The 16,527-nt window shown below is 47.1% G+C and overlaps 1 protein-coding gene across 5 annotated transcripts in view; it reads left to right on the top strand.

Moving 5' to 3' along the window:
* The window catches only part of LOC129695115 (microtubule-associated serine/threonine-protein kinase 4-like), a 462,908-nt gene that overhangs the window by 156,462 nt on the left and 289,919 nt on the right, over positions 1-16,527 (top strand). The window contains exon 1 of one of the 5 annotated variants that reach the window (XM_055631929.1): positions 3,573-3,639. The exons of the other annotated variants lie outside the window; for them this stretch is intronic. Coding sequence (XP_055487904.1) covers positions 3,601-3,639 — 39 coding nt within the window. The 5' untranslated portion in view covers positions 3,573-3,600. Of the gene's footprint in view, positions 1-3,572; positions 3,640-16,527 lie in introns of those variants that run through there. 5 annotated transcript variants of the gene reach the window in all.

The raw sequence follows: 16,527 nt of genomic DNA, 5'->3' as shown, positions 1-16,527 counted from the left end.
CCATAAAGGCAGCAACTCTACCACTGCGCCACCGTGCTGCCCTCAATATTCTCAAAACGACATGACAGTATTTGTAAAAGAAGGGGAAATTGAAAATAAAATGCAATTTAAATATTAACTGCAGCCCCCTCTGCTCATGTTGCATGTCAGGAATATTGGGAATAGTGCATTGCTTACAGAATGAGGCTATTACCCTGTAAACATAGACATATACATACGGATGCAACCAGTGCTTTGCTGTTAAAATAAGATCAACACACTTCTTTGGTTCGCTCCTTTAAGTAGAATTACGCCTTTCAACACAAATTTTTTTTTTCTTTTGCTAAATTACGAAACACATTCTTTTGACACATTCTGTCGAAGCTGCCACAGCCAGACATAAAAACAGTTTTTATCCACGAGTAGTTGCTCTACTCAACAGCCAAAAATCTGTAGCCTCCCTTTGATCTGATATTTTGTTGGTTCACATGCTTGATCAATGGTGTTTTATCATTAATGTTTTATTATTATTAATGTTTAGTGTTTTCTGTGTCATTCGTAACTGTCACTGTATGTCATGTTGTTACTTGTGGGCGGAGCACCAAGGCAAATTCCTTGTATGTGAATACTTGGCCAATAAACTTACTTACTTAGTTACTTACTTAAGAGCATGATCCCTGGAATGAATGAGTTAATCTATGATGAACGTTTGACGGCACTGGGCCTGTACTCGCTGGAGTTTAGAAGGATGAGGGGGCACCTCAGTGAAACTTACCGAATAGTGAAAGGCTTGGATAGAGTGGATGTGGAGAGGATGTTTCCACTAGTGGATGAGTCTAGGACCAGAGGCCACAGCCTCAGAATTAATGGACGAACCTTTAGAAAGGAGATGAGGAGGATTCTCGTTGACTAGCCGGTGGCGAATCTGTGGAATTCATTGCCATAGATGGCTGTGGAGGCCATCAATGGTTATTTTTAGGGTGAAGATTGACAGATTCTTTATAAGTACTGTAAGTGCCAGGAGTTGTGGGGAGAAGACAGGAGAATGGTGTTGAGAGGGAGAGATAGATCAGTCATGATTGAATGGCGGAGTAGACTCGATGGGCCGAATGGCCTAAATCTGCTCCTATCACATAAATTTATGAAGATGTTTAAACATGATTTAGTTTGGTAGGCGTCAAATATATTCAGTCGGAAGAAGGGTCTCGACCCGAAACGTCACCTGTCCATGTTCTCCAGTGATGCTGCCTGACCAGCTGAGTTACTCCAGCATTTATTATTCTTGCCATTCAAGCTGAATTTTCAAGAAACTGCCACCGAAAGATTGTCTTCCAGTGTTTTGCCACACAATCTATCACATTTAATGACAAAATAGATTTATCCTGGTTAAAGCTAATAATCTAGAATTGTGAAGATAGGCACAAGATGCTGGAGTAACTCAGCGGGACAGGCAGCATCTGAGGAGAGGAGGAATGGGTGATGTTTTGGGTTGAGACCCTTCTTCAGACCGAGAGTCAGGGGAGAGATGGAGACACAGAGATAAGGAAGGGTGAGGTGTGAAAATGACAGCTCAGAGCAGAAGGTGATCAAGGAAATGTAGAACGGTTCATTGTTGGCTGAGGGGAAGGTGACAACGAAGCAGACAATCAGTAACATTTAATCAGGAGGACAGTGAAACAATAGACAATAGACAATAGGTGCAGCAGTAGGCCATTCGGCCCTTCGAGCCAGCACCACCATTCAATGTGATCATGGCTGATCATCCCCAATCAGAACCCCGTTCCTGCCTTTTCCCCATATCCCTTGACTCTGCTATCTTTAAGAGCCCTATCTAGCTCCCTCTTGAAAGCATCCAGAGAACCGGCCTCCACCGCCCTCCGAGGCAGAGAATTCCACAGACTCACAACTCTCTGTGAGAAAAACTGTTTCCTCGTCTCCGTTCTAAATGGCTTACCCCTTACTCTTAAACAAGATGGAGAACTATGGAGGGGGAGAGACTGAGCGAGAGGGAAAGCAAGGGCTATTTGAAGTTGGAGCAGTCAATGTTCATACCTCTGGGGTGTAAGCTGCCCAAGCGAAATATGAGGTGCTGTTCCTCCAATTTGCTCTGGGCCTCACTCTGATAGTGGAGGAGGCCCAGGACAGAAAGGTCAGTGTGGGAATGGGATGGGGGAGTTAAAAGTGTTTCTACAATTCGGAAACTAGAATACAGAATGGAGAATACTTGATGTTTACTTAGTGGGTTCATGGATCCAATGATATTAATAGCAGCAAGAAAGGGGTTAGACATCTATGTTTCTCTTGTTTGTTGGTCGTTGCAATTTGCCTGTGATGCTCAGTCCATTCATAAAGTAAACGTTTAAACAGAATCCAGAGACACACAACAAGCTGGAGTAACTCAGCAGAACAGGCAGCATCTCAGGAGAAATGGAATAGGTGACATTTCGTGTGGAGACCCTTCTTCAAGCCCGCAATGTCATCCATTCCTTTTCTCCATAGACGCTGCCTGTCCTGCTGAGTTACTCCAGCACTTTGCGTCTATCTTTGGTTTGAACCAGCACCTGCAGTTCCTTCCTGCACGAAAAAGACGTTTACGGATGTGATTGTGGATTTGGTGTTTTTAGTAGTGGGTCGGTGCTCCTTTTCGGCGTCAACCCCATTCCGTGTGCTTTCCTTTCCCAGCTGGGTGTTTTTATTTGTCACCATCAAGACACTGGTGGGAGCTTCGCTGCACCGTGAATCAACTGTGTCCCAGGCACGTGCCAGATCAGTCTGAAGAAGGGTCTCGACCCGAAACGTCACCCATTCCTTCTCTCCATAGATGCTGCCTATCCCGCTGAGTTACTCCAGCATTTTGTGTCTACCTTCAGATTAATATATATATACACACACACACATATACAGTGTATATGTACATGCACATATATATATATATACACACACATCCATATACATAAACACATATACACATACATGTATATCACATGTATATTTATATATGTGTTTGTGCATATAAGTGTATATATATGTGTGTATGTGTGTGTAATATATATGTATGTGTGTATATATGTATGTATACATATATATGTGTGGGTATATATATATATGTGTGTGTATGTGTGTATATATATGTATGTATACATGTATATGTGTGGGTATATATATATGTGTGTGTATGTGTATATATATATATATATATATGTGTGTGTATATCTATATATATGTGTATATGTGTATATATATATATATACATGTATATGTGTGTATGTGTATATGTATATATGTATGTGTATATCTATATATATATGTGTGTGTATATCTATATATATATATGTGTGTGTATGTGTATATCTATATATATATATGGATATATATGTGTGTGTGTATAATGTGAGGAGATGCTGCCGTAGTCCTCTTGCTGCTCTGCACAGCAGCATTTGCGATCTCCTAAAGTTGCTGGAGTGAATAACTAGGAACGTCAGGTGACTGTCCCCTCTCCAATTGGAGCTGCTGTGATGTAAGTGTTGAGCAGCTGCGAGCTTCAGAATTAGCATGGTGAGGCTGTTGTGGCACTGCAGTGTGGCCACACGGTGCGAGAGATGAGAGAGAACCGGCACGAGCATGGACGAGTCCAGCATTCTCCGCCGGCGTGGGCTGCAGGTAGGCTCTGTCATCCTGTACCAGTTTGCATTTGCACAACAGAATGTACTGACACTTCCTCTCTCGCCTGCCTGTTTGAGGTTGCCTTTTCCCCCCCCAAATACACAAGCATGTAGATCTTATTTTGGTTGCTGTGAGATGTGCTGCTTTAGACAGCAAGCAGTCTTGAAGTGATCTTGACAAGTCGCTGGCTGGTTTGCTCAGTTAGATTAGTTACTGACAGAGTTGTACTTGGTCTGTAGACCAGGGGAAGCACAACTACTTGCTCCGTCCGCGCTTTGTGTACCCTGCGAACATTTGGCAAAGTTCTTCAGGAAAGCTCAGACAGTGGCGACTACAGATTTATTCCTGTGGTTATTGATAACAACACAGTTATGTCTGTTGCCATTTCAGACATTCAGAGGCTCCCGTGTCCTGGGGAAAGCAGCCTTTTGATTGAGAAAGTTTAGTTTTTGCAAATTTTAAACCGTGTCATCTAGCGAGCAGAAGAGGGGAGTTCTGATCAGTGGCGTTTGTTTGGTGGTTCTGTTCAATTCGGGATTTTAGTTGTCGGTGATTTGTGAATTGATAATAGCAGATTTCGAATACTTAGATGAATCCAGATTTATTTGGACATGCAGCAATTAGGCTAGAACAAGCAGAAACAAGCAGTATTTCACTGCAGTTAGTCTCAGCGTAACCAAATAGTGAAAGGCTTGGATAGAGTGGATGTCGCGACGATGTTTCCATTAGTGGGAGAGTCTAGGACCAGAGGTCACAGCCTCAGAATAAAAGGACGTACCTTTACAAAGGAGTCGAGGAGGAATTTCTTTAGTCAGACGGCAGTGAATCTGTGGAATTCTTTGCCACAGACGGCTGGGGAGGCCAAGTCAGTGGATATTTTTAAGGCTGAGACGGATAGATTCCTGATTAGTGCGGGTGTCAGGGGCTACGGTGGAGAAGACCGAAGAATGGGGTTGAGAGGGAAATATAGAACAGCCGTGATTGATGGGCCGAATGGCCTGTTCTGCTCCTGGAACGTTCACCAGGAGCAGTGAATCAGATCTGTCATCTCCACGACCTGCAAGTCTGCAGTCTGCCTCAACACTGCCAAAGTTTTGCTTTGTCGTATCAATTCATGCTGTATTCGGTTTAGTTTATTGAGGTACAGTGAAAAGCTTTTTGTTGCGTGCTAACCAGTCAGCAGAAAGACAATACATGGTTACAATCGAGACATTCACAGTGTACAGATACATGATGAGGGAATAACGTTTAGTACAAGGTAAAGGCAGTAAAGTCCGATCAAGGATAGTCCGGTGCTCTGCCCTGCTGTTATTTGTTATACATTAAATAAGATGCTAAATGGGTTCCAATTACAGAAGATTATCTGCATATTTGTTTTAAAAAGTATTAATTTCATGGCTATGCTTAGAACTGAAAAGCAGATTTTTTCGTTTAATTTAGAGATACAGCACGGAATGGGGCCCTTCGGCCCATCGAGTCCGCACTGACCAGCGATGCCCGCACACTAAAGGGCCTGTCCCACTTGGGCGTCATTTGCGCGTAGACTCAGATGGCGCGCAAAGATTTTGTACATCCCAAAATCCTGGGGCGCCACGCACCGTACCGCCTACGTCGCCACGCACTGTGCGCGCAGCACGTGCGCAGCACGAAACGCTCAGCGTGCGTCATGACGCGTAAATGATGTCGCATAAATTGACGCCCAAGTGGGACAGGCCCTTTACACTATCCTACACACACACTACGGACTATTTACTATTTACAGATGCCAATTAACCTACAAGCCTGCGCATCTTTGGGGTGCGGGAGGAAACCGGAGCACCCGGAGAAAACCCACTTTGGTAACATTGTCGGCCGCCCGTTTACGCGGCGATGGGCGCACTTGTTCTGTACGCAAACAAAGAATCTCACTGTACCAAGTGCACGTGACCATCAAGCAGCAATTGATCAAAGAATCAAAAATGGGAGAAGGTACACAGGCAACACTCGCAGTCAGGATGAACCCCCGGTCTATGGCTCAGTCAGGCAACAACTCGAACACTGCGCCACTGTGCTGGACATTGTGGCACAATGCTGATGTGGAATAATGCGGATGCCCGCTGTCTTTCCTCACTCGGACCCTGAGATGGACTCAGGAAGGGGGGTTATTTTCTCCCAAATGCATCACATTTAAAAGTCTGATGTTACTAACCCAGTTTATGTTGATAATAGAACTCAAAGTGCTGTCTCTGTCACTCTGTCTCTCTCTCTTTCTGTCTTTCTGTCTGTTTCTGTTTCTCTCTCCGTCTGTCTCTCCCTGGCTGTCTCTCTCTCTCTCTCCATCTGTCTCTCTCTCTGTCTGTCTCTCTCCGTCTGTCCCTCTCTCTTTCCGTCTGTCTCTCTGTCTGTCTGTTTCTCTCCCTCCGTCTCTCTCTCTCTGTCTGTCTCTCTCTCCGTCTGTTTCTCTCTCTCCGTCTCTCTCTCTCCATCTGTCTCTCTCCCTCCGTCTCTCTCTCTCTGTCTGTCTCTCCCAGTCTGTCTCTCTCCCTCTCTCTCTCTCTGTCTCTCTCTCTCTCTCTCTCTCTGTCTCTCCCTCTCTGTCTCTCTTTGCCTCTCTCTCTCTCTCTCTCTCTCTCTCTCTCTCTCTGCCTCTCTCTCTGTCCTCTGTCCGCATCTCTCCATCTCTCTCTGTCTATCTCTATGTCTCTGTCTCCTTGTCTGTGTCCCTCTCCCTGTCTGTCACTCTCGCTCCGTCCGCCTGTCTGTCTCTGCCTCTCTGTCTGTCTCCCTCTGTCTCCATGTCTCATGTGAGAGGGCAATTTTGAGGAAACCCCATATTAATTGCACGAGGTGGGAGTTTCTAGCGTTTGGGGAATGGGTGGGAATCGGACTTTAAAGCAGGAAAACAGACGAGTTGCATTAATCACCAGCGTAACATTCAGTAGTCAGGCAGGAGCAACCTGCCAATGGTACAGGTGATCGTACTTCTACACCAGAGACCTTAAGCCAGTCAAGCAGCTGTTCTTGTTGGAGAGCAGAAGGCCAATTGACCCCCAGCTACTTGATTATCAGCTCATTCTATTTAAAATGTTTTGAGAACTGTACGTGCTGGCTGCAATATAGAAGCCGCTAATGGGAAGTGGGGAAATATGCCCCCTTGGAATTACATTGATTCAGAGCAGAATTATACAGCAGAATTATTAACAGTATCAACCCATCAAGTCTACTCCGCAGTTCAATCATGGCTGATCTATCTCTCCCTCCTATTCTCCTGCCCTCTCCCCATAACTCCCTGACACCCGTACTGATCAAGAATCTATCTATCCACTGACCTGGCCTCCATAGACCTCTGTGGCAGTGGATTCTACAGATTCACCACCCTCTGACTCTACCTTTTAAATTTGATGCATATGCAAGAAAAGAATGTTGTGGTAGTTTCAAACCAGGTTGTGTCTAACCTTCCAACCTGCAGGCATCTCTGGGATGTGGGGAGAAACCAAAGCACCTGATAAATAACACAGAATAGCAGGACAAATGAAGGGCCGAATGGTCTCTCGCGTTCCAGCCTGGGAGAAACCTGTCTGGGGTTAAGGGGGAGAAGGCAGGAGAATGGGGTCAGGAGGGAGAGATAGATCAGCCACGATTGAATGGTGGAGTAGACTTGATAATAGACAATAGACAATAGGTGCAGGAGTAGGCCATTCGGTCCTTCGAGCCAGCACCGCCATTCAATGCATCCCCAATCAGTACCCCGTTCCTGCCTTCTCCCCATACCTCCTGACTCCGCTTTCAAGAGAGAGCTAGCCCTATCTAGCTCTCTCTTGAAAGCATCCAGAGAACCGACCTCCACCGCCCTCTGAGGCAGCGAATTCCACAGACTCTCAACTCTCTGTGTGTGAAAAAGTGTTTCCTCGTCTCCGTTCCAAATGGCGTAACCCTAATGCCCCTGTCCCACTTAGGAAACCTGAACGGAAACCTCTGGAGACCCAAGGTTTCCGTGCGGTTCCCGGAGGTTTTTGTCAGTCTCCCTACCTGCTTCCACTACCTGCAACCTCCGGCGACCACCTGCAACCTCCGAGAACTGTACAGAAACCTTGGGTGGGGCGCAAAGTCCCCGGAGGTTTCCGTTCAGGTTTCCTAAGTGGGACAGGGGCATTATTCTTAAACTGTGGCCCCTGGTTCTGGACTCCCCCAACATCGGGAATATGTTTCCTGCCTCTAGCGTGTCCAATATTCTTATATGTCGCATATGATGGGCCGAATGGCCTGATTCTTCTCCTATCACTTTATGACGCAGACACCGTCACAGAGAGAACATTTGCCAGTACTGGAACCGACTGGCTCCACCACTGAGCTACCCTTTCTCTTTGTCCTTCTGAGTTGTGGTTGGAAGCGACTGTTTCTGAACCTTGCATCCTTTGTGTAACTCTACGCAAACATGCGGCAGGGTGGTTTTACCCTTTTGCATCAACTGCCCTGGCAGTGGAGGTGAAGAGACGATGAAATATGTACGGCTATCGACGGTAGCTGATGGCTCTGGGTTGTGCGGGTTAATAGGGAATCTTTGCCTCCCCTGTGCAGATCTGTCCTCTAGCCTTTACAAAGGACAGTTTAACAAGCCAAACATATGGAGAATTGGCAGGAACAACATTCGCCGGCATGTGTCAGAAGAGTGATTATCTTGTAGAGCGGATTAAGCAGCTTTTCAGTGTCATTTAGCGATTCTAACTACGAGGCTGATTCGCAGCATCGGAATTCTCTGGTGTTCATAATAATTCAGCTAGATGGCCAATTCTTGGGGGATAAAAAGGCACGGTGCCTCAGCGAATATGCAAAAATTCAAACTTAATGAGATAACCACACAGCTCAATTCCATGGATCTGCTACAATTCATTTCAACGTTTTGCTGATAATTGCAGTTTGGGTCTCAAGAGTGGAGGGAGATGTGCTTGTTTCCAGCACCCAGGTAAACCCCACCTGAGCAGGTGTGTGCATTCCAGCAAGGTGATAGACGCAAAAAATAAAACACTGGAGTGACTCAGCGGGTCAGTCGGCATCTCTGGAGAAAAGGAATAAGGTGGCGTTTCTGCTTGGCGCGCTTCTTCCGCCCGAGGTAGGCAACAATGCTGGCGAAACTCAGCGGGCGAGGCAGCATCTATGGAGCGAAGGAATAGGCGATGTTTTGGGTCGAGGCCCTTCTTCAGATTGATGTGGAGGTGGGGTGGAGGGGTGGCGGGAAGAAGAAAGCAAGAGGCGGAGACAGTGGGCTGTGGGAGAGCTCGGGAGGGGAGGGGAGAGAGGGAGAAAGCAAGGACTACCTGAAATTGGAGAAGTCAATGTTCATACCGCTGGGGTGTAACATTTCTTCTGACTGACAGTCAGGGGAGAGGGAAACGAGAGTTATGAAAAGGGTCTTAGAACAAATGAACAAAAGATATGTAAAAAGGTAAATCAAACAATGATCAAGATGGTACACAAAAAAGCTGGAGAAACTCAGCGAGTGCAGCAGCATCTATGGAGCGAAGGAAATAGGCAACGTTTCGGGCCGAAACCCTTCTTCAGACTGATGGGTGCGGGGGTGGGCGGGAACAAGAAAGGAAAAAGGAGGAGGAGCCCGAAGGCTGGGGGATGGGAGGAGAATGATCAAGATGCCCCATCTACGCCAGTCCCGCTTGTTGCCTCTGGCCCATATCCCTCAAAACCCATGTAAATCATCCAAATGTCTTTAAAATGTAGTTTAGTTTAGAGAAAGAGTTGGGAAACAGGCCATTCGGCCTACCAAGACTGCATCGATCAGCGATCCCCGCGCACAAACTATCCTGCACACGCTAGGGACAATTTACAATTATATGAGGCCAATTAACCTACAAACCTGCACGCCTTTGGAGTGTGGGAGGAAACCGGAGATCCTGGAGAAAACGGGTCACGGGGAGAACGTGCAAACTCTGTACAGACAGCAGCCACGGACAGGATCAAACCCAGGTCTTTGGTCCTGTAAGGCAGCAACTCTACCGCTGCGCCACTGTGCCGCCTACAACATAGTTGCCATGAGTGGTGCCCATTCCAGGCGAGCCCCAGAGCAACACAGCGGGTCAGGCAACATCTGTGACGGGAACGGGCGAATAACATTTCAGGTCGGGGCACCTCTTCAGTCTGAAGAAGAGCCCCGACCAAAAACGTCATCCGTCCATTCCCTCCACGGACGCTGCCTGCCTGCCCATCGTTGCCTTTCCCCATCACTATCGACTCCTCCAGTCCAACAACCTGCTTGAGATATCTGTGGTCCTCGTTCTTTGGTCCCAAGGCAACATTAGATGATATGCCTTTAGACAATGGTATCATAATCTCTCCCTGCTCTCTTGCTCCACACAACCCTAAATCTTTTCTCTCGTTACCTTTATATTTCCTCCTTGAAAACTACCTCTTCAAATTCTGGCTTACCTGCCCCTAAAATCCTATAGACAATAGACAACAGGTGCAGGAGGAGGCCGTTCGGCCCTTCGAGCCAGCACCTATTGTCTATAATTTGCTGTGATCATGGCTGATCATCCACAATCAGTACCCAGTTCCTGCCTTCTCCCCATATCCCTCTGACTCCGCTATCTTTAATAGCTCTATCTAACTCTCTCTTGAAAGCATCCAGAGAACCGGCCTCCACTGCCTTCTGAGGCAGAGAATTCCACAGATTCACAACCGTCTGGGTGAAAAAGTGTTTCCTCATCTCCGTTCTAAATGGGCTGCCCCTTATGGCCCTGTCCCACGGTATGCGTTCATTCCAAAAGCTCTCCCGAGTTTGCCCTGATTCGAACTCGGAGATTTACGGTAATGGCCGCTCATAGGTACTCGGGGCTCTCGTGGACATTTTTCAACATGTTGAAAAATCTTCACGAGTCTTCCCGAGCTTACCTTCCGTTAGCGAGTCTTCCCGAGTACCTGCCGTTAACGTTACGAGCCGCTAAGAGACGTCCCCAAGCTCCGACGTGCCCGCTACGTTCATTCTTCGTGCTTAACACGAGTTTGAATTTTTTAAAACTCGGGAGAGCTCTTGGAATGAACTCGTACCGTGGGACAGGGCCATTATTTTTAAACTGTGGCCCCTGGTTCTGGACTCCCCAAACATCAGGAACATGTTTCCTGCCTCCAGTGTGTCCAATCCCTTAATAATCTTATATGTTTCAATAAGATACCCTCTCATCCTTCTAAATTCCAGAGTGTACAAGCCCAGCCGCTCCATTCTATCAACATATGACAGTCCCGCCATCCCGGGAATTAACCTGGTGAACTCCCTCAAGAATGTTCCTGTGGGACATTTCCTTACATTTTAAGTTTTCTCTTGAAACAACTTGTGGGACATTTATGTCGGTGTCGTTAACACACAGAAGTGCATACAGCAACTCGGTTGAACCACCCTGAGCTATCAGAGGTGCTGATGCTTAATCATTGTCATGGTAGTTGGAATGAATGATGGGGAGACAAAGATGTGGAAGTTTAGTTTTTGAAATGACAATTTAAAAAAAATTCCCAATGAATGGCCTGCAGCTCCGAGAATGCAGAATTCCCAGGAGAATGTAGGGAGCGAAGTCTGCCTACCGACGGACCAAAGTGCTATAAAGCAAGTTAACCTGTCACCTAAAGTCGCGTTTTATTCAGAGATACTGCATGGTAACAGGCACTCTGGCCCACCTAGTCCACGCCGACCAGCGATCGCCCATACACTAGTCCTATATATAATTTAACAAAGCCAATTAACCTACGAACCTGCACGGCTTTGGGGTCTGGGAGGAAAATCTTGCCACAGTTAGTGTGTATTTTTTTAAGGCAGAGATCGATAGGTTCTTGAGGTTATAGGGATTAACTTCCTGGGGTTATAGGGAGAAGGCAGGAGAATGGGATCAGCCATGATTGAATGGTGACGTAGACTTGATGGGCCGAATGGCCTCATTCTGTTCCTATCACTTATGACCTTATGAAGCTGGAGCGCAAGGAGAAAACCCACACGGCCACAGGGAGAATGCGCAAACCTCACAAACTGACAGCGCCCGTAGTCAGGATTGAACCTGGGTCTCTGGTGCTGCAGGGCAGCAACCCTACCGCTGCGCCACCGTGCCTCCCCTGTCTGGACTGCTGGAAAAGCTGCCCACATTTTGTCGTAAGTTAGTTAGTTAGTTTGTTTATTTTATTGTCACGTGTACCGTGGTACAGTGAAAAGCTTTTGTTGCGTGCTAACCAGTCAGCGGAAAGACAATACATGTTTACAATCCTCCCATTCCTTCTCTCCGGAGACGCTGCCTGTCTCGCTGAATTACTCCAGCATTTTGTGTCTACAGGCCCTGTCCCACTTACGTGTCCTTGGCACGCAAATTACTCGACCTCGTCGTCGCGATGAGGCGCACGGGCCTCAACCGTCGATCCATTTACACCAGGGGTCGGCAACCTTGTTCTGCGTAGGGGCCAGGACCCATGTCTGTGAACGGATGGCGGGCCCCATCTATCGCCATTGTGTGAGACACTTGGTGTTGTTTTTCGCATTCGTTTTCACGTGTTTTTCTTTTTTCTTTTTTCTTTTTTCTTTTATTTTTATTAGAAGTACGGTAAATTACAATCCTACACAACACATATATCTTAATACATTTTTGTACCGCTTCATTTTTTTTGAGCTTTAAGAAAAAGGTAGAAGTAAGGAAAGTAAAGAAAGTGCGCGAGAGTCGTGAAGTGCAAGAGTGTTGGGAAAAGAAAGCCCCTTAGAAAAGAAGTTAGAGAAGGAAGTAAAGTGAGAAAATAGACCCTAGAAAAGAAAGAAAGAGAAAATAGAAATAATCGCTCTATTAAAACATTAAACGTGTTTTTCAATTCGTGTTTTTCGTGTTTTTCAATTCGTTTTCAGCAGTTCCCCAGGTCCCTCACCTGCCCCAGGACTGGCTGCAGTTCCCCAGGTCCCTCACCTGCCCCGGGACTGGCTGCAGTTCCCCAGGTTCCTCACCTGCCCCGGGACTGGCTGCAGTTCCCCAGGTCGACTCACCTGCCCCGGGACTAGCTGCAGTTCCCCAGGTTCCTCACCTGCCCCGGGACTGGCTGCAGTTCCCAGGTCGACTCGCCTGCCCCGGGACTGGCTGCAGTTCCCAGGTCAGCTCACCTGCCCCGGGACTGGCTGCAGTTCCCAGGTCGGCTCACCTGCCCCGGGACTGGCTGCAGTTCCCAGGTCCCTCGCTTGCCCCGGGACTGGCTGCAGTTCCCCAGGTCGGCTCACCTGCCCCGGGACTGGCTGCAGTTCCCCAGGTCGGCTCACCTGCCCCGGGACTGGCTGCAGTTCCCCAGGTCGGCTCACCTGCCCCGGGACTGGCTGCAGTTCCCAGGTCGGCTCACTTGCCCCGGGACTGGCTGTAGCGCCCAGGTCGGCTCACCTGCCCCGGGACTGGCTGTAGCGCCCAGGTCGCGAAAACGAATTGAAAAAATACGCGCCTGCGGGCCAGATGATTTTGGGTTACGGGCCAGATCCGGCCCTTGGGCCGTAGGCTGCCGACCCTTGAGTTAAACTGCGGGAATGACGTTTAGAGTTGAAACCCATAAAGTTAAAATTGGACGATTGGCCATTATGTTATTAATTGATGCTGCAGACTCCAAAGGACAACATGGCCTGGTCCTGGTCCCACTTCTTATGATCTTATTATTGTTTAAGCCACAAGAATGACAATGTGTAAATTAGAATCTCAATAATGCATCAAGGCCAACTGTGATATGATATGATATGCCATTTATTGTCACTGTACATGTACAATTAAATTAAAAGCTGCTCGTACTCAGTGCATACATATAATTTAGTACAAAGAACAAGAAACAGAAAACAAGAACAGAAGGGAGAAGGGGGGGGGGGGGGGATAGGTGCACAATTCTGCGGCGCTATATACATATATACAGATGGAAGTCCGGGTGTTGGGCTGGGGCAGATATATTTGCTGGGGCAGATATATTTTTGGACTGGAGAGGAGGTTGCATTTGATCTTAGTGACTAATGAGACTGTTGCACGTACAGCATATACTACAGAGTAAATCTGTTAGTAAAATAATATGGTGGGTTTAGATAGAGTGGTGGAATTCACTAGAATTTAGAAGATTGAGGAGGGATCTTATAGAAACTTACAAAATTCTTAAGCGGTTGGACAGGCTAGATGCAGGAAGATTGTTCCCGATGTTGGGGAAGTCCAGAACAAGGGGTCACAGTTTAAGGATAAGGGGGAAATCTTTGAGGACCGAGATGAGAAAAACATTTTTCACACAGAGAGTGGTGAATCTGTGGAATTCTCTGCCACAGAGGTAGTTGAGGCCAGTTCATTGGCTATATTTAAGAGGGAGTTAGATGTGGCCCTTGTGGCTAAAGGGATCAGGGGGTATGGAGAGAAGGCAGGTACAGGATACTGAGTTGGATGATCAGCCATGATCATATTGAATGGCGGTGCAGGCTCGAAGGGCCGAATGGCCTACTCCTGCACTTAATTTCTATGTTTCTATGCACTGTGAAATCAGCCGTGAATCCTTGTGTAGAACAGAGTGGTACAGCACAGGAACAGGCCCTTCAGCCCACAATGTCTGTACTGAACATGATGCCAAGATTAACTAACATCATCTAGCCTACACCTAATCCTTACCTCTCCATTCCCTGCACAGCCATGTGCGAACTTAAAGGCCTCTTCAATGCTATTATTGCAGCCGTCTCTACCACCACCCCTAGTCTATGTTCCAGGCATCCAGCACCTCTATAATTAAACAAAAAACTTGCCCCACACATCTCTTTTACACTTTGACCCTGTCTCCATAAAGGCATGACCTCTAGTCATTGAGTCATACAGTGTGCAAACAAGCCCTTCAGCCCAACTTGCCCACACGGGCCAACATGTCCCATTTACACTGGTCCCACCTGCCTGCGTTTGGCCCATATCCCCCTAAACCTGTCCTATCCATGTACCCATTTAAATGTTTCTTAAACATTGCGATAGTAACCACCTTAACTACATCCTCCGGCAGCTCGTTCCATGCACCCACCACCCTTTGTGTGACAAAGTTTCCCCTCAGGTTCACCCCTCTCGTTAAACCCATGTCTTCAGGTTCTCGATTCCCCTACTCTGGGCAAGAGACTCTGTGCTTCTACCTGATCTATTCCCCTCTTTGGCAATCCCACCCTGGAGAATCAATGTTCTGACCCCATCAATGCCTCTCATACATAATCTTATATTTGCGTGTTCATAAGTTCACAAGTGATAGGGGTAGAATTAGGCCATTCGGCCCATCAAGTCTACTCCGCCATTCAATCATGGCTGATCTCTCTCTACTTCCTAACCCCATTCTCCTGCCTTCTCCCCACAACCCCTGACACCCGTACTAATCAAGAATCTATCTATCTCTGTTTTACAAATATCCGCTGACTTGGCCTCCACAGCCGTCTGCGGCAAAGAATTCCACAGATTCACCACCCCCTGAGTAAAGATATTCCTCCTCATTTCCTTCTAAAAGGGACGTCCTTTAATTTTGAGGCTACGCCCTCTAGTCCTAGACTCTCCCACTAGTGGACACATCCTCTCCACATCCACTCTATCCATTCCTTTCGCTGTTCGTTAAGGTAATAATTCGGTAACATTTCGGCACGATTCCAGGGATGGCGGGACTGTCATATGTTGATAGATTGGAGCAGCTGGGCTTGTACACTCTGGGATTTAGAAGGGTGAGAGGGGATCTTATTGAACCATATAAGATTATTAAGGGTTTGGACATGCTAGAGGTAGGAAACATGTTCCCGATGTTGGGGGAGCCCAGAACCAGGGGCCACAGTTTACGAATAAGGGGTAAGCCATTTAGAACGGAGATGCGAAAAAAACTTTTTCACACAGAGAGTGGTGAGTCTGTGGAATTCTCTGCCTCAGAGGACGGTGGAGGCTGGTTCTCTGGATGCTTTCAAGAGAGAGCTAGAGAGGTCTCTTATGGATAACGGAGTTAAGGGATATGGAGAGAAGGCAGGAACGGGGTACTGATTGTGGATGATCAGCCATGATCACGTTAAATGGCAGTGTTGGCTCGAAGGGCCGAATGGCCTACTCCTACACCTATTGTCTATTGTCTATTTTATTTCTGGCCACCTGTAATGATCTGCAAGGATCATAACTTGTGGAAGTGTGGAAACAGGACCTTGGGGCCCACCGAGTCCGCACCTACCAGCGATCGCCCTGTACGCTATCACTATCCTACACAGACTAGTGACAACAGTTTACAATCTTTACCAGGGCCAACTAACTGACAAACATGTAGGTCTTTGGAGTGTGGGAGGAAACCGGAGCACCCGGAGAAAACCCACGCAGGTCACGAGGAGAACAAACGTTGCGAGAGCTGAGCTATTCACTGCCTGATATAGGTGGCGGATGCAATGGTATGAAACTGGCCATGACGTACAAACACCGTACAGACAGCACCCGTAGTCAGGATCAAACCCGGGTCTCTTGTGCTGTAAGGCAGCAACTCTACCGCTGAGCCACCATTGCCCCCTATAAAGGTTGGCACTATATATATATATATATATATATATATATATATATATATATATACGTGCTACCAATATACAGCTGATATATGAACTTTATGAAAATTGTCCCAATAAATGACACTTATACCCTTGTGATCAGCTGTCCTCACTCACCTTCTTCTTCCCCTTTCTGACGGCAATTCAACTCTGTGGAATGGCGGCACAGCTGCGCACCGGCTGCTGCCTTACGATGCCAGTTCGATCCTGACCTCTGGTGCTGTCTTTGTGGTGTCTGCATGTTCTCACTGTGACTGCATGGGTTTCCCCCTGATTGCTCCGGTTTCCCCCCATCATTCCAAAGAGGGGCGAGTTTGTAGGTTAGTTGGCTTCTTAAATTTGCCCCA

This window comes from Leucoraja erinacea, chromosome 3 (assembly GCF_028641065.1).
Source record: "Leucoraja erinacea ecotype New England chromosome 3, Leri_hhj_1, whole genome shotgun sequence".
Taxonomy (NCBI): Eukaryota; Metazoa; Chordata; class Chondrichthyes; order Rajiformes; family Rajidae; genus Leucoraja; species Leucoraja erinaceus.
This window is presented reverse-complemented; position numbering and strand designations above follow the sequence as displayed.